General features: G+C 40.1%; 1 protein-coding gene across 8 annotated transcripts in view; it reads right to left on the bottom strand.

The window, feature by feature from the left end:
* CNKSR2 (connector enhancer of kinase suppressor of Ras 2) overlaps positions 1-21,863 on the bottom strand; it is a 372,822-nt gene that overhangs the window by 266,687 nt on the left and 84,272 nt on the right. For all 8 annotated transcript variants that reach the window (XR_012645541.1, XM_074994112.1, XM_074994129.1 and 5 more), the window contains one exon: positions 4,229-4,316. Coding sequence is in view for 7 of the 8 variants with exons in the window: in XM_074994112.1 (XP_074850213.1) it covers positions 4,229-4,316 (88 nt within the window). In the remaining variant the exon portion in view is untranslated. The remainder of the gene's footprint in view (positions 1-4,228; positions 4,317-21,863) is intronic.

Here is a 21,863-nt window from a genome sequence, read left to right as displayed (position 1 = left end):
ACCCTACAATTAACCTCACACCACCAAAATTATTTAAATATGCCATCTTAATTGTATTCATTTTGGCTAGAGAACAATGCTATTGTTAATACTGTAATTCTGAAGCTTTTCAGCCATAAGTAAGTGATACAGAAATTAGATGTGAATTCTCATAGACCTCACTCTGCTTGCAGGTGCTATTTTTAAACTGTATATAATATAGCCTACCTACAACAATTTCGTAGAGCCAGAAACAACTTAAGTAAATGCACATCTCATGTGCAGTCATTTAAAAATACTCACGTATCTTTTTTAAAAGCCTCTGGATAGCTAAGTTCAAGTATAGGACTTTTGTGAACTCACAAAGCAGTATTATAAGTGCAAAAGAAAAGGGAATCAGATATTAAAAAGATAATGTAACACCCAGACAGGCTATAGCCCTAAGGAGTAGCAAAAAGAGAATCTAATTATATTCAGTTTGGAATACTCAACTACTACATACAATTCTGGTGATACATATTCAAGAAAAATTAATTTAAATTGAATCAGGCACAGAGAATAGTTTACTTGGAAATCTGAAATGCATCTGACGAAGTGGGTCTTTGCCCAGGAAAGCTCATGCTCCAAAAAATGTTAGTCTAAAAGATGCCACAGGACTTCTCCTTGCTTTTCGGATACAGAGTAACACAGCTACCGCTCCAATACTCAGAAATCAGGAAAATGGAGAGTCTACTTTGTGAGCTTAGCCTGTTTAATTTAGCAAAAGAAACCAATGAGAAGATACACTTGTTCTCCATGAATACAATAGTGATGTAAACCCTGTGAAAAGGAATGAAGAAGATCTGTCCCTAAGCTTGCTTGCAGGATCCACCCCACCATGCTTTTCAGCTGGGAATCACAGCCAATGTGAGCTGGGTGGTGAGCCGGGGGATGGGGGGGAGCAGTACCTGCAAGTTCAGGGTGACAGTGAGCCACCTGTGTCCCTTCTGGGAGCTGCGGTAAGTATGCACTGAATATTCTGACCCCTCCTACCCAGACCCTATACACCCAGCCCGCTCCTTCCCCCTACCTCCCGCCCAGACCTCTCACCCTGCACATGCTGTTCCACCCCTCCACCCAGATCCCCACCCCATTCCTGTACTTTATGTTCCACCCAAAGCCCTCATACCCAACCTTACTGTGCTCCTGCCCCTACCTCCCACACAGACCCCACACCTTCGCCTTGCTCCCCTGCAGCCCCCCTACACACACTGAACCCTTTATTTTTGGCACCACTCCAGAGTCTATGATTGCCCCACAAATCCACTAAACCTGAGCCCCCAAAAGAGTTAATCCAGCCCTGGGGGTAAGTTCTGAGCTTTGGCAATGCCCCCTTCTCCTGCCTCCTGTGAGGCTGGAGCTTGAGGGGATTGAGGCGAGTGTTTTTTTCTCCTTCTCACTCGGGGGACAGATCAGTGAGGGCATTTGTTTGTTTTGCTTCTCAACTATGTGGGGAATGTAACTGAAGTTTTTTTGTGGGTCAGTGACTCCTGACCCAAAAAAGATAACCCATCCCTGCACGAAGTGCTAGACAGCAACATGCTGCAAGGTTAGGTAATAGGTGGACCAGAGGCCAATTCCAGATAAACAGACACACTGAATAATTTTTTATTAGAGGTTTTCATTTACTTATTATCATTTTTATTATTATTTTCTCTGAAGTCTGAATTCTGACTATTCTGTTGCCAAAAAAATATGGACCTTGGCCAAAAAAAAAAAAATTATTGACTACCCCAGTTTACAGCCATGATTACAGATGCAGAATTGACAAGAGATTCCCACACAGCCATCCTCTGGAGTTAAGTCCTTTTCCTAAAGCAAAAGAAGAGCTCTAATAACTGTGCAACAAATAAATGTATTTAAAACCATAAACAAACAAGAGCTTAGCTCTTCTTGTAGCCAAATGAAATGCAAACTAAACCAAGCTCTGGAACTGTCAAATGACAGACATTTTTAAAAAAATAGTAGAAAGAATTTAATATACAACAAAGGCAAGCCATTTGTTGCACAAGATACAAAGATAAATCAACCCAAGTGATATGAAAAGGTCACAGAAAAACAATAAAGCCATTCAAACTGCTGCTTTTCATAATGTGGGAAATCTCACAAAATTTCTCTACCCAGAGACGGCCAATTGGCCGGCGCACCACCCACCCACCAGCTGCCAACACTCTGTTGCTTGACAGCTGCCCCCTCTTCCTGCATTTTTCATGAGCCATCAGGGCACAGACACTGGCCAACCTCGATGCCTTCTGGGTGGTAAGGAAAGCTGTCTGACCCCCTCTCCCATCTTCCCATATGGAGATGGGCAGATAACCAACCCTCTTCTACTGCAGCCATCCCCGCATTACTTTGAGTAAGAAGAGTTCAGTAAAGCTTGTCACAGTACTTAGACATTCTCGGGTAATAGAAAATGAAGTCCCACAGTTTCTATTCCTGGCCTTAGAGCACAGCTAGCTGTAACAAGCAAGTCATTCTCCCTCCAATTGTTTTGTGGAAAGCAGCAGCAGAGCCGGGGCTGGGGGGGTAGAGAGAAAAAAATCAGGATGCTTCCCAACCTCCACTGAAAAACTGAAACATTTTGGTCGGTGGGACTCTTAAGGCTTTGGCCCACATGAAAACTATACTGTGGGAGGGGCAGCCAACTGACACCCATTAAATTCTAATACCCAGGAATCAGCCGACCCCAGGACACAGAGGGAATCCACTACCAGCACTCCACCCTGAGAATAGCAGTAATAAGCAGGATCAGTGTGTGAGTGGGAGACTGGTAGATATGGAGTAATTTCTGGTACAGAAAGAACGAAAGTTATGAATGAACCCTTGGGGTCAGCGTTTGTTCAGCTCACACATCCAACAGGCCTGAAGGTACAACCCTAACCTTAATTAAAACCCTCAAAGCCAAGCTATAGGTTTGATTTTGTCAATACACCACTGCAAACTGAATTCTGCTGGGTTTGCATAAGCCTACTCAAAAAACAATGTTCATAAAAAATTAACAACTCACAAGGAGGAAAATATCCAGAAGCAAACAAAACCAGCCTCTTATTTTAAAAAAATCATCCAAAATACAGAATTTAATCATCTAATCCTTCATAACATCTCTCCTCCGATCAGGAATCATAACTACCAAAAATAAGGAGTCCTTCAACTTCAAAAAACAGAAGCATCATTAGATAAAATAGGCAGACTCTCTTGAAAACCTATAAAATTAATTTACTATAGAATGGTAATTCAAAGCTAACCCCTCAGCATTAGATAAAAATAGGGGTATTATCAATATAATCAACAAGATTTGAAGGCAAAAGATTTAAAGGCCATAGGACACTGGAAAACACCATGACAGATCTTCAGGCTGTTTGCATCAAGGATATAGGAGACTGTTTCACTGAAGAGAACTACTTTAATGTCTAGCATTAATTCATCTAATGAAGCAGGTGCTGATACTGGTTTGATCCTGTGGCAAGCATCACTTTTCACTTTTATCAGAAGGAAGAGAACCAAGACTGGGAACAAGACTTAATAATAATACTGTTGTATGTCCATTATTAAGTAACACTTTCCATCAGGAAATCAACATATATATGGCAACTGGGGAAGGTTCTAGGTTTCAAACAGCATCACAGTTCAAGTAATTTTACTTCCTATTTCAGGAAAAAGAAGTCAAAACTTGAAGGTAAAAGACAAAATAACAGGTGTGGCTCTCCTAAATTCAGAATTTAAAAAACCAAATATACGACATTTTTGACACATCAGAAAATATACTCTATGTTCAGAAAATTCTAGATATGACTTGTACAAAAAGGAAAGGGAATGCACAAATGCAATATAATATGACCAATCAACTGAAATGCTCTGAACTATGCCATTAAATGAAAAATAAGTGAGAAACCTGTTACAAGGGAAATACGATAAATACTATCAAATACAAATTTTCAACTTCATGCTCACATAGATTAAGAATTAAAAATAAAGCTCACTACTGCAACAGAAACAGAAGTACATGCATAGCATACTCCACATCAAAGATATGCTTATATTGAAAAGACATTTCTAAAAAGCATTTTTACTGAATACTTCAGTTTTCCTTTTATGTTGTACTGGACATAGAAAAACGGCTGACACAAAATTATTCAAGTTGCAAAAGACCACTTACCACTTAATAGAAAACAATAAATTGAAATGAGAACAAAAGTATATAGTCTCATACCTGTTGTACAATTGTTGTTAATTCTAGACAGAGCTGTATGACATTATTTCTTGTTACGGAGTAATCTGTCACAGCAGCAAAAGGTGATCTTAAAAAGAAAAGACAGAAAAAATGTTTTTGGGGATGAAAATGTTTGCCCCACTTCAGTGGTGCACGTTAAACACAAATTACTTTAATACTAATTAAAGTGAATAGTATAATACACAAACACAAACTACTTTAATACTACCTTAATACTAATTAGCAGTGAATAGTATATCAGGAATAATTAAAATCCATGGTTAGCAGTATAGGTACCAGGACATAGTTTTTAAAAATGGCTACATCACCTTTCTTCTTGGCTTTTCAGGATTGCATAAATCATTCCTAGAAGCTATAATAAATGCACCGTTTCCTCAAAGCCCCACAGCTTCTTTGAAACTGTTTCCACTTTACCATACGCATCCTAGACACACACAGACATGCCTTCTGAAGTAGCATTATCACACACTTCTGAAGAAAAGAAAACCTTCTGTTTTCAGCTGTTGTACAGTTGATGCCAAGATATGAATCCTATCATTAATGAACTTGACGAATGTATTGGGTGTCTTAGGGTCTGAACTAAAGTCCAAGGAAGTCCACAGAAATATTTGGGGTCAACCCTTTGGTTCTGATTCTAAAAAGGAAGAAATCAGCAACAATCTAAACAGACTTTCTAAGAAGCAGAAGTGAAGATTGACTTGGAGCCATGAACTTTCAGTCCCAGTGATTTTGTAATAAGAATTTTATGATCCTTGGAGAGAAAAAAACTATGTAGGGACAAAACTATTATTATTCAGAATTTAAAGAAAGTCATATACATGCAGTCTGTCTCTTTATTACCATATCACAAGATCTTGTGCCACACTACACAAAGTGCCAAAAACATTTGCAGCATTTGGCTTTACTCATATTCGTCATTGTTATAGAAATAGAGATAAAAATACATGTTCTTAGGACAGAAGTCCTCATCTTTCACTATTGGAGGCCTCCCTTCAAACAGAGACTTTGTCGCAAATTATCTTAGTATAACACATTATATTTCTTTTCCATTTTAAACAAACCATTGTGCTCTTCGGCAGGACTGAAAGTCTCTGCAGTATGAGTCCAAGACATGAACAGTAGGCGAGAAACAAATGAGGACTTTGGCACATTGAGACTGCATCTACACTTGCCCCCAACTTCAAAGGGGGCATGGTAATCAGGGCCACAGGAGATTACTAATGAAGTGCTCTGGTGAATACACAGCACTTCATTAGGCTAATTTTCCCTCACAGCAACTTCGAAGCACCAAACTTCGAAGTGATGGCATGCGCGTATCCGCGGGCACTTCAAAGTGCCTGTGCTACTTCAAAGTTCCTTTACTCCTGAATGCCGGCACTTCAAAGTTTGACACTTCGAAGTTGCTGCAGTGAAAAATTAGCCTAATGAGGTGCTGCGTATTCACCGCAGCACTTCATTAGTAATCTCCCGTGGCCCTGATTACCATGCCCCCTTTGAAGTTGGGGCCAAGTGTAGACAAGCCCTGATTGCTTTATATGGATATAATATCTGTCCATAATCAACAGATACCAGGACTACCAGGGATGAATTTAGTGCGTGGGTGGTATATGAGGAGAAGATGCCTGCACCTTGGGTCCATCATCTGGTCACTGGGAGGGGATGGTTTCTCACACACACACACACACACACACACACACTCTCTCTCTCTCTCTCTCTCTCTCTCCCCCCCCCCCACTGTTGTGAACTTTTCAAAAGCATCTTTCTCTGGCTAGCTCCCCTGCTCTCCCTCCCTTTTGTTGCATTGTTGATGCTGTGTTCTTTAGGATGCTGCTGGTCTGACTGATCACCTGTTTGGGGTGGAGAAGGGTTCCCCCCTTTGGAGAAAATTGGCAAGATGGGGGTTTTTGCCTTCCTCACAGCCTCATGAAGGCACTGTTAGGTTGTAACAGTCAGACTTGGGCCATCTCTACACTAGCCAAAAACTTCAAAATGGCCATGCAAATGGCCATTTCGAAGTTTACTAATGAAGCGCTGACACACATATTCAGCGCCTCATTAGCATGCGGGTGGCCACGGCACTTCGAAATTGCACGGCTCGCCGCCGTGCGGCTCATCCACACAGGGCTCCTTTTCAAAAGGACCCTAGCTACTTCGAAGTCCCCTTATTCCTATGAGCAGATGGAAATAAGGGGACTTTGAAGTAGGCAGGGTCCTTTCGAAAAGGAGCCCCATCTGGACGAGCCGCGCGGCGGTGAGCCGCGTCAATTTCAAAGTGCCGTGGCCACCCGCATGCTAATGAGGTGCTGAATATGTCTTTCAGAACTTCATTAGTAAACTTCAAAATGGTCATTTGCATGGCCATTTCGAAGTTTTTGGCTAGTATAGATGTAGCCTTGATGTTTAATATTTGGGAAATAATAGTATTTAGCTTGATGAAAATAAAAAGGACCAACTCTAAGTAGTATGTAAATCCTGGGACTGTGCTGATGGTTTGCCCATAGGCACTGACTTTCCAATGTACCACGGGTTGCTGTCCCCACTAGCTCTGCCCCAAGTGCTGAGCACTCTTCATCTCTATCCCTCAGGCTACCGCCCCATCCCCACCCAGCCTCTTTCTGCTTCTGCCCACCTCTTCCCACCCTGCTCTGCCCTTATCCATTCCCAGACTGTTCCACCCCCTCCTCACAGTGTGCCCTGACCTCACTCCTGACCTCTTCTCCCTAGTGTCTCCTGCACACTGCACAACAGCTGATCCACTGTGTGTGGCAGGCACTGGGAGAAGGGGAAGTACTGATGGAGGGCTGCCAGAAGCTGTAAAGCACTCACCATTTTTTCCCCTGGGTGCTCCTGGACTAGAACACCCACAGAATCAGTACCTGTGCTTTTACCAAGAGGAAAAAAGAAAAACTGAAGCCTTTGCAAACTGATATCTTCTTTGGCAATTTCAATACCCCTCCATATGGGAAAAGGATTCAGAAGTGAGGTGAATCCAAGGTGTGGGCCTATGTGGGTCTACGTCAAGTTACTGGCTGTTTAGTGGGATTCCTGAACAGGTCAATGGACCCAGCCAAATGCTTAATATAAGAGAGGGGAGAGTGCTTCCCTCCAGTGTTGACTACCATTACTTCCTGCTGCTTAAAATCCATCATTTGCATATCAGTGATTCACCTGTATGTCCTCTTCAACTGAATTTATATATGTCTGTGTGTGTGTGTGTGAAAGAGAGGGAGAGAGAGAGAGAGAAACACACATGACACTGAACGAACAAGTATAAAAATACATGATGCTGGGATATAAAGTTCTAATTGGCACTCATTAGAAATAAACTCAGATCCCATTTACGTAACGTACCCATCCCAAACAAATAGCAATACAAGCTTTATGTTATGCCATCATGTATCTTCTGTATGCCACACACTTTACAGGAAAATTGTAGAGAGTTTTACAATATTTGTTGATATTCTTCCTAAAGGCAGTCAGAGTACAGTCACCATGAATGCAAAAAGAAAAAGCTCTGCAGAGAACGGTAATCATAAATGGCATGTTTTACATAGTTCTTACATGATTCTACAATAGTTTCTCCACATGCAGTAATATCACAATATTAAAGACAGCAATCTACAACTATCCTAAGAACTAGTGGTGTCTCCCAATAGAAAATCAGGTATCTCTTCCCCTTTCTAATAATTTAAAGCTCCCATTCAAGCTCTGATAATTCACAAGATATAAGTACCTTTAAATTTGTCAGCACTGAACGTGCACCTCAATATGATGTCATTTTGGACATGCAAACTCCACATATTAGATGAAAGAAGGTGACATTCCTCTGTCAATGTTCTTTTTACATAGAAGTATGGCTAATGGAAGCCATTCAGAGTCTAGGAAACCTAGAAGCAATCCTTACAGTGCAAGATTAATGGACAAATTGCAAGTTCTGGAGTTCAAGGATGCTTGAAAGAGGCAACTTGTCAAATGCTATAATCATTATTTATGTGCAGCTTTTATACATCCACTACGACAACACATTTACAGTATACTAAGCACACCTATAAACACACTTTAACCAAATTACAATAAAAACAGGCACCACTTATATGTTTCAAACTGGAAGAAACTATTCAGTTATAAACTATAATCTTTTAAAATAAGACTATACTATACAAAAAGGTCAGAAATATTTTTTATTTATTTTTCATGCACAATTGTTACTGTTAAGAGGATGAACCCTTTGATTTAAGCTATGATTTAAAAGGATGAGAGTCATACATGAACTCTCTTCTTTGTTTAGAACAAATGAGTTCAAGCCACAAATGTTATAATTGTATTTTATTTTGGACACTAATACAATTTGATCTTCAAATTACACAGATGGAATCTATTTTACAGTTCAAAGCCTCTAGCTTTTTTCAAACAAAATTCTATGGTAGGCTTTTGGTTCTAATGCATGATCTTCTCTCACAGTTTTACTATTGTTAGGCTACACAGTTCATAATGACAACAACAGAGCCTTTGTTAACAGTGTTCTTTACAAAGAACATTGACTCAAATTAAAGAACAAGGAAGTGGCATATGGACTGCAAAAGTAACAACAAAAACAAAGGGAACATTTAAAAAAAAAGAGAAAATGGACTCTGCAAACATTAAGGCGGCATCTACGCTAGCAAGTTCTTTCAGAAAATCAGGCCCTTTTTCGAAAGAACACATGGAATGTCCACACACAGAATGTACTCTTTCTATCCAAAATTGAAAGAATGCAGCTCTTCTTCCGAAAGCCCTATTCCACTCCTGGACCTTGACAGTAAGGTGCATAACATTGTTTTACATTATATTGAAATTATCAGTTTGCTTCCAAATAGAGGAGACCAAACATATACAGTAGCATAGAAGAGTTACACTCTGATAACTTAATGTATGATTATCACAAGTGCCTCCTTACACGTGATGCTATTTTACTTGATCAAAAATCCAACTGGTAAAATTGCTTTCCTACCCAGTCAGAATACACCCTCTTTACTTCTTTAAGTCCCTAGCCAGCTTTATTAAGTTTCATCTTTCAAAACTAAACATCTTCTCATCCCTCTGGTCTCCCACTCTCAACTAGCACCTAAGGCCCTGATTCAGGAAAGCCCTTAAGCATGTATACAATTTCAAGGATGTTTCTAGACTGATTTGTCATATTTTTAAAGCTATACACATGTGTAAATGCTGCTCTGGACTGGGGCACTAGTAAATTCACTCACTTCCAGAAGCAACGTCAGCCTCAATTACCTTTTACACACCTCTCGTATAACCATCCCCAGGACTGTGTGTCACTCTACTCATGGAATAACCTTTCTTTCTCAGTCTGTCACAGGGTTAGGTTTTGTCCATTCAAAAGCTTCCTGACAACTCCCTACCTCTGCAATATTGCACAGGAAATGAGGAAATAATTCAAGTAGAAGTTCTACAAATCCTATTAATTCCCTCACATAGGTCTCCAAGCATTTCCTTCTTACACTGTTGGCTGCTTTAGATTAATAGATTTTTTCCAACTGCAGTTTGACAAAATAAATAAATGCAAGAGACGTGGAAGGGTTTTTTGGAGGGTTGAGGTCTTCTTAAAATTGGGACTTTCACTAAATCATTAGTGGTATCCTAACTTTTTAGGAATTTTAAAAAGTCAATAAATTCACTATTAAAATCACACTGCAGAATTGGAAGACAAAAGAATGCCTCTTAATTAACAATGTTTTAGTTTGATGTTACTGTTCAATATGTTAAATTATCCTTCTCAATAGCTATATGTAACCAGTGACTGCAAACAAGTGAAAATTATAACTCAAGATTACATTAAAAATTAAAAAGGCAGAACACTACAAATAAATATGCTTCCTTTAGTATCCATGAGGGGCTGTGTCTACACTAGCCAAAAACTTTGAAATGGCCACGCAAATGATAATGAAGTGCTGAAATACATATTCAGTGCCTCATTAGCATGCAGGTGGCCACGGCACTTCGAAATTGACGCGGCTCACCATTGCGCAGCTCATCCAGACAGGGCTCCTTTTCGAAAGGACTCCACCTACTTCAAAGTTCCCTTATTCCTATCTGCTCATAGGAATAAGGGGACTTCGAAGTAGCTGGGGTCCTTTCGAAAAGGAGCTCCGTCTGGACGAGCTGCGCGGCGGTGAGCTGCATCAATTTCTAAGTGCCGAGGCTGCCCGCATGCTAGTGAGGTGCTGAATATGTATTTCAGCACTTCATTAATAAACTTCGAAATGGCCATTTCAAAGTTTTTGGCTAGTGCAGATGTACCCAGGATGTATAAGCTTGGCACTTGCAGACCATATATCTTTCAGGCCGCGTCTACACGTGCACACTACTTCGAAGTAGCGGCGCCAACTTCAAAATAGCGCCCGTCACAGCTACACATGTTGGGCGCTATTTCAAAGTTGAAATCGACGTTAGGCGGCGAGACATCGAAGTTGCCTACCCCATGAGGGGATGGGAATAGCACCCTACTTCGAAGTTGAAGGTCGAAGTAGGGCACGTGTAGACGATCCGCGTCCCGCAACATCGAAATAGCGGGGTCCGCCATGGAGGCCATCAGCTGAGGGGTTGAGAGACGCTCTCTCTCCAGCCCCTGCGGGGCTCTATGGTCACCATGTGCAGCAGCCCTTAGCCCAGGGCTTCTGGCTGCTGCTGTGGCAGCTGGGGATCCATGCTGCATGCACAGGGTCTGCAATCAGTTGTCGGCTCTGTGGATCTTGTGTTGTTTAGTGCAACTGTGCCTGGGAGGGGCCCTTTAAGGGAGCGGCTTGCGGTTGAGTCCACCCTGTGACCCTGTCTGCAGCTGTTCCTGGCACCCTTATGTCGATGTATGCTACTTTGGCGTGTAGACGTTCCCTCTCAGCGCCTATTTCGATGTGGTGCTGCCCAATGTCGAAGTTGAACGTCAACATCGCCAGCCCTGGAGGACGTGTAGACGTTATTCATCGAAATAGACTATTTCGATGTAGCGTTCATGTGTAGATGTAGCCTCAATGTCATAATCAATCATCTCCACATTTATCCTTCACTTGGTGTTTGAGTTCTCTGGGTCCAGGCAAAGTACTGGTAGGCCCTACTGTTTGCTGTAACTTTGAAAATGAAAGTGTTTGTAAATAAATGCATTAACTTAACACAGTTTGCATTTGTATGACCTTAGCCTACGTCTACACTAGAAGCATCTGTCAACAGAAGTTACTGTCGATAATACTCTGTCAACAGAGAGTTATGCCTCAAATTTTTGAGGGATAACTCTGTTGAGGCAAAAGCAGAGTTCTGTTGAGACTCTGTCCACAGAAAGCTTTATCAGTGTAGACCCTCCCTGAGGTCTGTCAACAGACAGCCTCTTCTGTCAACAGAACTCTCCAGTGTAGACACAGCTTATATGTCTCATTAACAAAAATGTTTCCAAATGCAGTAGCCAACTTCCACTGTTAACAGTAGAAACAGGCACTTTTTAGCATAGTAGAAGAAATGTTATGCCAAGCGTTAATCTAATTTTTATCTAGCAACAGCTCAAAGAGACAAGTGTGCAAAAGAACTTAAGCTTAATAACCAGAACTCATTTTGATAGTTTCTTCTAGCACAAAAAATTGAGGATAATCCAATTCAGTTTATAATTCAGCCCTCACAGAGGAGAGACAGAACACCCCCTCCAAAAAAAACCTAATGGTTTGCACTGTAGTACGCATAAAACTGTGCCACTACTCCATCTATGATTCATGGTACTAGTCTTTTATGTGCTATGTTTCACTTGTACTTGTAATTGGACCGTTTAATTCACTTTAAATAGGAAACAGAATGATCTTTGTATGAAAAGAAAAAAAAAGACTTTTACATGAATGCTAAGCATTTGCAGCTGTTTCTGTGACACTAATAGATGTAAGTGCCATAGTAATTTTAGGCAATATTTACCGATACGTTCATTATCCATAGTCAGATAAACATAAAGGAGTACATAAAGGGAATATAAGACCTGTGGCAAAGGACTGAAAATAGAGAAAGCAGCACACAGATTCAGTACTTTTTGTCTAGTTTTAAAGATACAAAGATTTTTTTTCACTTAATTGAATAATAAACAACTGTCAGATATCCGACAACCAAGCATAGCTCACAAGACAGAATGAAATCACTGTAAACAATGAAGGCGATTGTTACTTTCAAAGTATGACTTATTGGTTTAACACATTTTGGTGACTGGGAATACTTTAGGCCCAATGATTCCAGGAAACACATACCTGGTATTCCCTTTTCATCAGCAACTCTCTACCAAAACATGGTGGGCAAGGCTCACTGACTAAGAACAATGAGAAAGAGAGAGACATCCATCTATTTTAAAGTGTACACTGAAGCGTCTTACTGAACTTACCACCAAGGTAAAAAGAGACCAATTCTTAGCAGAAGAGGAATTCTGTAATGAAATTATTGCAAGCCAAAGTATTCCAAGATCATATTAAAGCTGAATACTAAGACATTTCTGAAATGGGTCAATCACTACATGTTTTGCTGAGCAAATAAAAAGGAATCCTAAACTGTGTTCCAGGGCACTACTAGCACAGGCAGCTGAGAGCAGAAGATTTGTAGGCCCCGATTCAACTGTCCATATGTATTCAGCAACACCCTTAATTTTAAGCAGATACACCCCATTGCACAAGGACTTAAAACATGCTTAAGTGCTTTGAGGAGTGGGTTTGCTCAGTTGAGATCACAGTCTCTTGCACTTCAAAGGAATTAATTTCCTTAATCTACCTTCTTGGTGTGAAATTTAAGAATAACTGTTACTTTTCTCTGAGACGACCATTTGTCACCCTGCTACTGTAGATTACCACTTTTTTCCTCCCTATTACACATAGGTTGAAAGAGTAGGGCTTCTAATCCACCCTTTTATTCTTCCTTTTCACATAAGAAGACACCAGGATGGTAAATTATCAAGCTAGTAGGTATCTCAAACTGTTACATCTTCTCTGTGCCTCAGATTGACAGGTTAGGAAGCATCATCTCACCACCCTAAGGTGTTTTTGTTCTCATTTCCTAATGTTTGATGTAGACTGTAACAGTGGTTTAAGTTTTTTTATGTGCAAGCTGTGGACAGTACTAGGCAGAAAAAACAATCATGTTACAGCTGTGAAAGACAGCTTGAGTAACCTATCCACATCTGTCTAGGACAAATAGCACACTAAGAAATCCAATGTTCCCCCGTGGAAATATCTAATGCACAATGTGAAATTTGTGCACCTTGTGAAACTTCTGTGGAGGTTACAGCACAAAATATCAAATAATTTTTTTCTTAATTCTTAATTGCACATTCAGCTACATTATGGCACATGAGACTCCCTTCAAGCTTGGAGACCAATCTGTTATTTCTCAATACCACTCTCCAAACATACACACACTTAATGGATTATACAGACTTACTTTTATTATTCAGTAAGAATCAATAGAGTTCCTCTCATCTCTGTAAGACTCATGACATACGGAAAGCTCCTGTCCCAAAAAATTCACATCCTAACCCAAAGAGACTAGAGAAATGTATTGGGAAGCCCAGATAACAGTGGTAATTAGGAATTTTCTTTATATGATATTATATTGACTCACATTCTGGATAACAGAAAATAAATGAGAGACAAGATGGGAGAGGGAGTATCTTTTATTAGAATACATTCTATTGAGAGGCACATGAAAAGATGGAAGAGAATATTAGCTGAAATGGACTGTCAGGGCTAACAGGCATACAAATACTTTTTGTTGTTTCTTTTTTTTTAAATAAAATCAGTAGATATGACCAGATAAGTTCAAACTCAGCAGATTAGTCTATCATTTTTACAAAGTGGCTTTACACCATGGAATTGCTGTATTCTCATACTATATGGTCATAACCACAATTTAATGAACTTTTGCTCCCTAAACCAGTCTGAAAGATAAGATTCTGTCCTAGTATGCCTTAATTTTATGTTTCTATGCAATATACACACTATTTTTAGCCTCAATTTTATTTTCTGTTTAATTTGTAATACGTCTCACATTTACACTGTCTCAGTCAGCTCTGTGTTTTTTGCAATTCATTTTTGGAAGGTGAATATCTTATTTTTTTTTCATTCCTTTTACAGGTTTTTTCATATTCATTCAGTTTATTTTCCTTTTAAAAGTGCTTTTTATTTGCCACTCTTCCAATTTTCCTAGATCTCTTGTCTACTTTTCCTTTGAACATTTTAATAAAAATATGTAAAACAGCACTCTTCTCTCATTACAATGGCTACTTCACCTGTCTTCAGCTCTGTGTTACCCATAACTATGCTGCTTCATGGTCAGAAACATAAGGCCATACTTTGCCAATGTGATTAGAGTTCTTAATTGTTTCCCCCGCCAGCCCCTTATTTCAAAAAGGATTTTAATTTAACACAGTACCTCCATTTTGAAGGCTACAGGTTATGGCTAATAGATAGCCATTCAGTAGAGATCCTGAGCCCTGATGGTTTGATTTACTGCAGCTGCACTAGATTGACCACCCCCAGTCAACCTTCTAGTAAGTGTAGACATACCCTAAGATACCAAACAGATTCAGACAGCCCTGAAGCATCCCCTCTAAGGGTCAGAATGCATCAGTTCTATAAGAAAAAACAGGAATCTATAGTGTCAGGCAAGAAGAATTTTAAAGGAGCCACATGTTAATAATCTGAAGAGAAAATAAGGTCCTGTGACTACAGAAACAATGGCTCAAAGTAACACTGAGATAGGTTTAACAGTATGGGGTGCACAGCTACTCTCAACATAATTCTGTAACACCCAAACGTCTTTCTTTAAAAAATGCATCCATAAATATGGGGCAGTTTGAGGTAAGCCAATAGAAAGCTGTGATTCAAGGCAGTTGTTTGGTTACTAAGGTCAGTACTGCAAACTAGTTGGCACCCAAATGTATTCAAAGATCATTTTTTACGAAAATAAAGACGTAACAGGAAAAGTGTCATAGGAACAGGGAAAGAGTAAAAAGGATGACAATAAAACATTAGGACAACACCCCTTCTAAAGCAGAAGGTAATTCTGTGGCTTGGGGTCAGAGAGAGAAAAGTCAAAGGGTGTATCTACACTTGCATTCCCGTTCAAAAGAGGTATGCAAATGAGGGAAATCAAAAATGCACTTGAGGTGCATATTTGCATATTGGCACCTCATTTGCATATTCTTATTTCAAAAGAAGTTCTTTTGAAAGAGGAAAACTAGTGTAGATGCTGCTTTTTCGAAAGTAAACCCCATCTTCGAAAGAATCCTTCTTCCCATTCAATAAAGGGAAGAAGGATCCTTTCGAAGATAGGGTTTACTTTCGAGAGAGTAGCATCTACACTGGTTTTCTTTGTTCAAAAGCAGCTCTTTCGAAATAAGAATATGCAAATGAGGTGCCAAATATGCAAATATGCGCCTCATTTGCATTTTTGATTTCCCTCATTTGCACACCTCTTTCAAAAGAGGAATGCAAGTGTAGGCGCACCCAAAGTGTTCTTGTATCCAAAACCTAAACCACTTTAATGTCCTGAGTCATGATACTTTTCACGGCACCTAAAACAGCCAGACTGGAAACAGAGGCTCAACATGCTTCTGCCAAACTCCCAATCACTACTATTAAGTAGTATTAAGCACGGCCCGGGGGTGGGGGGAGAACGTCTTCCGGAAGGGAGTCCTTCTTCCAGAGGCCCCTTCTTCCCAAAAAATTTCAGACTCCAAATCACGTGACCCTATGCTAATGAAGCGTGGGGAATTTGTATCCACTCCTCATTAGCATCTTTCACTCTGTGTATTAGCATGCCACTTCCAAAGGAAGTGGCCTGTGTAGAAATGGCCAAAGTGTCTGTCGACAGAGTTGTGTCAACAGAAAATCTGTCAACAGAGTGCATCTACACACAAAAGCAGATCACCACTGCAATCCACTCTGTCAACAGAGAGCAGCCAGACTGCCCTGCCCTCGGTCAACAGAACAGCTGATCAGAAGTTCTGCATAGAGGACTGCCTGGTGAACTGGAAGCCCTCTCTGTCGACAGAAGTATCTACACTGCACTTCTGTCAACAGAACTCAACGTTATTCCTCAAATTGTTGAGGGCTAACACTGTTGAGACAAATGCAGAGTTCTGTGAAGACTCTGTGACAGAACACTTTGTGGCTTTGTCTATGATGGAGAGGCCCTTCTGTAAACAGAACTCAGGGAACATCTACACACACAAAGCCTTCTGTGGACAAAGTCTCGACAGAACTCTGCTTTTGCCTCAACAGAGATATCCCTCAAAGGCGGGTCTACACCACAGAGTTTTGTCAACAGAAGAGGTCTTCTGTCAACATAACTCAGGGAGTGCCCACACATTAAAGCATCCTGTCGACAGAGTCTCAACAGAACCCTGCGTTTTCCTCAACAGTATTACCCCTCAAAGGCTATGTGTACACTAGAGCAGTGTCTACACTGGTTTTATTCTTTCGAAAGAACTATTTCAAAATTAAAATATGCAAATGATGTGTCAGATATGTAAATTCATACCTCATTTGCATTTTAGATTTCCCTCGTTTGCACACCTCCTTTGAAAGAGGAATGCAAGTGTGGACACAGCCTTAGGCTACGTCTAAACTAGAAGCATCTTACTGTCGACAGGGTAATCTCGACAGAACCTCTGTCAACAGATTGCCTCTACACACAACTTGCTGTGTCGACAGAGAACTGCCAGACTGCACTGCCCTCTGCTCATAGAAAGCAGAATGGCAGCTCTGCAGAGAGGGCCGCCTGGCAATCAGAAGCCCCCTCTGTCAAAAGAAGTGGCTACACTGCACTTTTGTCAACCGTACTCTGTCCAGAGACTGTTATGCCTCAAATTTTTAAGGGATAATACTATCGAGGAAAATGCAGAGTTCTCTTAAGACTTTATCGACAGAATGCTTTAAGTGTGTACACACTCCCTGAGTTATGCCAAGAGAAGGTCCCTTCTGTCGACAAAACTCTAGTGCAGACCCACCCTTAGCGTAGACATAGCCAAAAATGTGTTCTGTCAACAGAAGTGCAGTGTAAACAGTTCTATCAACAGAGGGAGCTTCCAGTTGCTGGGCAGCCCTGTTTGCAGAGCTGTGATTCCACTTTCTATCAACAGAGGGGAGTACAGTCTGGAAGTGCTCTGTCAAGTTTTCTCTGTGGACAGATGGTTCTAGAGTAGACATATCCTATGTGTGTAGATGCTCCCTGAGTTATGTCAACAGAAGGCCCCTTCTGTTGACAGAATTCTCTACTACACAGTTTACAGCTATGTCTACACGGCGCTTCGTCCAGCGCCACTGCTGGCAGAGCCATGCAAAATGAGCTTCTCGAGATTGCAAAGGGTGTGCCATTTTCATACTCATGAATCTCCTTGCCATAGCCCTGCGAGAGATCGGTGTCAGCAGAAGATGGTGCCGGCACTGCAGAGGCACATCCACACAGCCTCTGCAGTGCTGGCACCCCCTTCTGCCGACGTGAACTTTCACAAGGCTGTGGTAATGAGCTTTGTGAGTTTGCAAATTGCACAACATTTGCAATACCGAGAAGCTCATTTTGTATAGCTCTGCCAGAAGCAACGCTGGGTGGAATGCTGTGTAGACCCAACCTATATGTATACAGGGTGGCCCAGGTAAATGTGCATTTCAGTGATCCAGCATGTAATCACTGTGTTAGTGTCTCCATTCATTATTCCTTTTAGTTACTGTCACCCAAGAATCCAAGGACAGAAATATATCACATCATTCCAAGACTGCAAATTATTGTCAAAGGGGAAACAATCCTCATCTTTTCACCTAGATGCCTCCGTTTCATTTTATGTGTGGCTAGTTTATGCTAGTGTAATCATGTATGTCCATCCACCTCTCACAGGCACTGAAAGCACTGTAGTGAACCTACATAAAAAGTAAGATTTGATATAGAATGCAGATTTCCCTAGGGCTAGCTTTGAGAAGCAGTCAGACATTTCAGCCAGCCTGGCTTTAAAGCATACAGAAAATGTCTTCCGGCTTTCAAGGCCATAAAGAAACACTACAAAAACACTCTCACTGAAAGAAACCCATAAAAATTACTGCAAATATTGAGCCCATTTTATCTTAGGTTGCACCAACCATCATAGTATCTACAACAGCAAAGTCTGGTGCTCAGCGTTGACTGTCAAGACTAACAGAAACAAAACTGTATCCATGTAAAAAAAATCTTGCTCATTCCCCTTATTGATTCCAGTAGCTATTTAACAGGAAGTGACAGAACCCTATGGATCCAGAGATGTTAATGCTCTCAGGAAGAAAGAATACATAGCCATTAATCTGCCCCTTTTGGGCATGTGAAACAAGAAAAATGGACCTAATGAATCAAAAATAGGATATATTGGAAGAAAATTTTAAATTTCACAAAAACGTACAAAAGAATGTTTAAATTACATACCTCTTCAAGTGTGTGTATCTAAGTGAAATTTAAATATTGTTTCTAGAAAATCCCATTCGGGTATTTTATTTTTAAAAGTAGCCTCTTACTCTGGCTGCCCTAATTTCTGAATATCTTGAAATTTGAGACATCTGGGATGCGTCTACACTAGCAAGTTCTTTCAGAAAATCCTTCCCTTTTTCGAAAGAACACGTGGTGCATCTACACACAACAGGGGTTCTTACGGTCTGAAATCAAAAGAATACGCCTCTTATTCCAGAGGCCCTTTTCTGCTCTTTGAACCAGGAAGAACACCTTCTTTCAAAAGCTTCTTTCCAAAAAACAAAAAAGGGTGTATAGATGTTCCATGGGCCTTTTTTCGAAAGAGCAGTTCTCGTACTGCTGGATTTTTCAATCCCTGGCCTGTCCTTTCGAAAGAGTGGGGAGTTGTGTGGATGATCTCTATCAAAAGAGCAGATTGATTTTTTCAATCTGCTTTTTCGTGTGTGGACACACTCTTTTGAAAGACGTTTTTTCAGACAAGATCTTCCAGAAGAACTTCTTTCGAAAGATCGCTGTAGCATAGTCATAGCCCTTGAGATTCCATTTTCGGAGGAATGAAGCATGCCCAGTTCCAGATGAGTTCAAAGGGCAAGTAACACAGTTAATTTGAGGTCTTTCTTTTAAGCTGATTTTACTACCTCTTTATTTTAATTTGCCTTTTGTATTATCTTTGATATAATGGGGCTGCCTTTATAAACACACTTATTATAATTTCAGTAAGGCATGACAGAGCATGCATTGCTGCACCTCATCTATATGTATCCAGGGGCCTTTGGCTTTGTGTCTAATCCTAAAGTATGCAATCATGGCACAAGTTCAGTTCACAAATGGAAGAACTATTATGTTGAATTGGGACTACAGAAGCTGATTATTCCTCAAGAAAAAGCATGGGCGCATGTGTGCTTTCCTCTAGCATTTGTGTTTACAGAGGTGGAGAAATCAACTGCCAGCTGACCTCATCACCTTTTAAGAGTCTCTTGCCATCAGTAAGTGTAGCACACATACATTATAAACTAAAATCAATAGCACTACCAGTCTAATAGACACTTGACAATAAGCGGGGCAATTATATTTTAGAAATAATAAAACAACTTAATTTTAAAATGTTTTCAGTTAAAAACCTTACATTTCATACTACACAACTATCTTTTGGACTCAAATGCTCTAAATATCGCATACATTTTTAACGGCGGGAGTGGTGCAACTGTATGTGTAATTATACTACAAGTTGTAATATGCTGCAGCAGGTAGGCAGGAAACTACAGGCTTATGTTATTGGCACCATTGAAGATTAGGACAACTAGGTCCTAAAGTATTTATGATTAACTCTCAGCAAAGAAGAGGACTAAGGCAAGTTAAAACTAGAGAAACTGCAGATTAAGTTTGAAGCGTAACTTTTAAAAGCAAAGGTGCCTTCAATGATGTTACATTTAGAAGAGACTTTACTATTTCTGCGCTTTGTAAGAACAGATATCAGAAAACATATCTAAAGATATTTTTAAACAAAATTGCTCATAAAGGAAAAAGAAACTGTTTTTTTTAAATATTGCCCAAGATGTGTTCCTAAGTCTATATTTAGTCATTTAAGTAAATCACTAACTGTTCAAAAAAGGCAGAACTGGCACGTCAGTGTGAGCTCGTTATATCCAGCTCTCATCTAGGCCTTTTCATCAGGAGAGTTCAAAGTGCTTTACAAAACGGGTAAGTATCATCCCTCTTTTATATGGAAGCTGAGGCAAATCACCCAGCAGGTTAGTAGCAAAGACAGGATTTTAATCCAGGTCTCCCAAGACCTGTTCAGTGCTAAATGTGGACTTAGAAGTCCAATATTAAAGTACCCATTTTTAAAAATCCTGATTGTAATGCTCATGCCAAATGTCAAGTAAAGCCTTGTATGCATGGCTATGTCTGCCCTAGAGAGCTTTACAGACAAAACTCGTGGCATGTCTACACACAAAATGTGTTTTGTTGACAAAACTGTTGACAAAAAAGCTGTGTAGATGCTCCAGGGGCGGGGGAGGGGGAACCTTTTGTCAACAGAGAGGATCAAAAGAACAATCTGCTTTTATGTGTAGACGCGATCTGTTGACAGAAGTTTTGTCAGAACATCTCATCCGGCAATAACTTCTGTAGACAGATGCTTCTAGTGTAGATATAGTCCACATTATTTACAGCATAAGCAACACATTTCTTAAATGGCTAGATGGCCATTTTCCATTACTCGTTTTCCAATTTTAGCCCAATCTTTACAAACTTCAAAAACAGTAGTAAATGCTAGTTACAATCCCTACAGCAAAAGCAGGACTCTGAAGAACACATTCTTAAAAGCTGGACAGCAGCATGCCTCACTTAAAACAAACCACTTATGACCAGAGAGTTTCTTTTTGCAGACAGAGGGAATTTTCAAAAGAAATTGAGACAAAGAACAAAAAAAGCATCTGTCTGAATTTTCAGCCCCACAAATACTTTTTATTTAATCTACAGTGTGTCACAGTGTGTCAGCTGGTGAGTATTGACGGCAATTCACAAACTGTATATTCAAAAACTGCATATTTGAGTCAAGAGAAGATATGCTGCCTATTTATGGGTGACTATAAAATGACTTGTTGTTATAAAAGTGTATGCTTACAAGCAAAATCATTTTAACCACTTGAGAAAATGCAATAATTATATTACTATCTGGAGAAGCTCAGTGCCATGAGGACTAAAATTTCAACACAGAAATGGAAGAAGGAGGTTACTGCTTGTGCTGGACATTTGTGAGGTACGGCAAGAGCATAACCCAGTTATCACTGATTTCAATGGGAGTCTTTCCATCAAGTCACTGGAGTTTGATGAAGGCTTATGAGCACAACATGAAAGGCAGCTATTCAGAAAAGTTCTGTGTGTGTCTAGAGTAGGGATGAGCAAAGAGGGAGTGGGCTCCCTTGCTATGGGAGGGGTGAAATTTCAAAAAGGGGGCTAAGCATGATTGGCTGCTAGGTCTCAGGTCCATCTCTCTCACTAAAAATGTTGAAATATGTTCTTGTTTTAATGTATGTATATTCACATTTGTATATTGATTAATAAAGTTTTTACATTCTGCACACTTATTTCTTATATGTACCAAAAGGGCTTTTAT

Source organism: Carettochelys insculpta, chromosome 1, assembly GCF_033958435.1.
Source record: "Carettochelys insculpta isolate YL-2023 chromosome 1, ASM3395843v1, whole genome shotgun sequence".
Classification (NCBI taxonomy): Eukaryota; Metazoa; Chordata; order Testudines; family Carettochelyidae; genus Carettochelys; species Carettochelys insculpta.
This window is presented reverse-complemented; position numbering and strand designations above follow the sequence as displayed.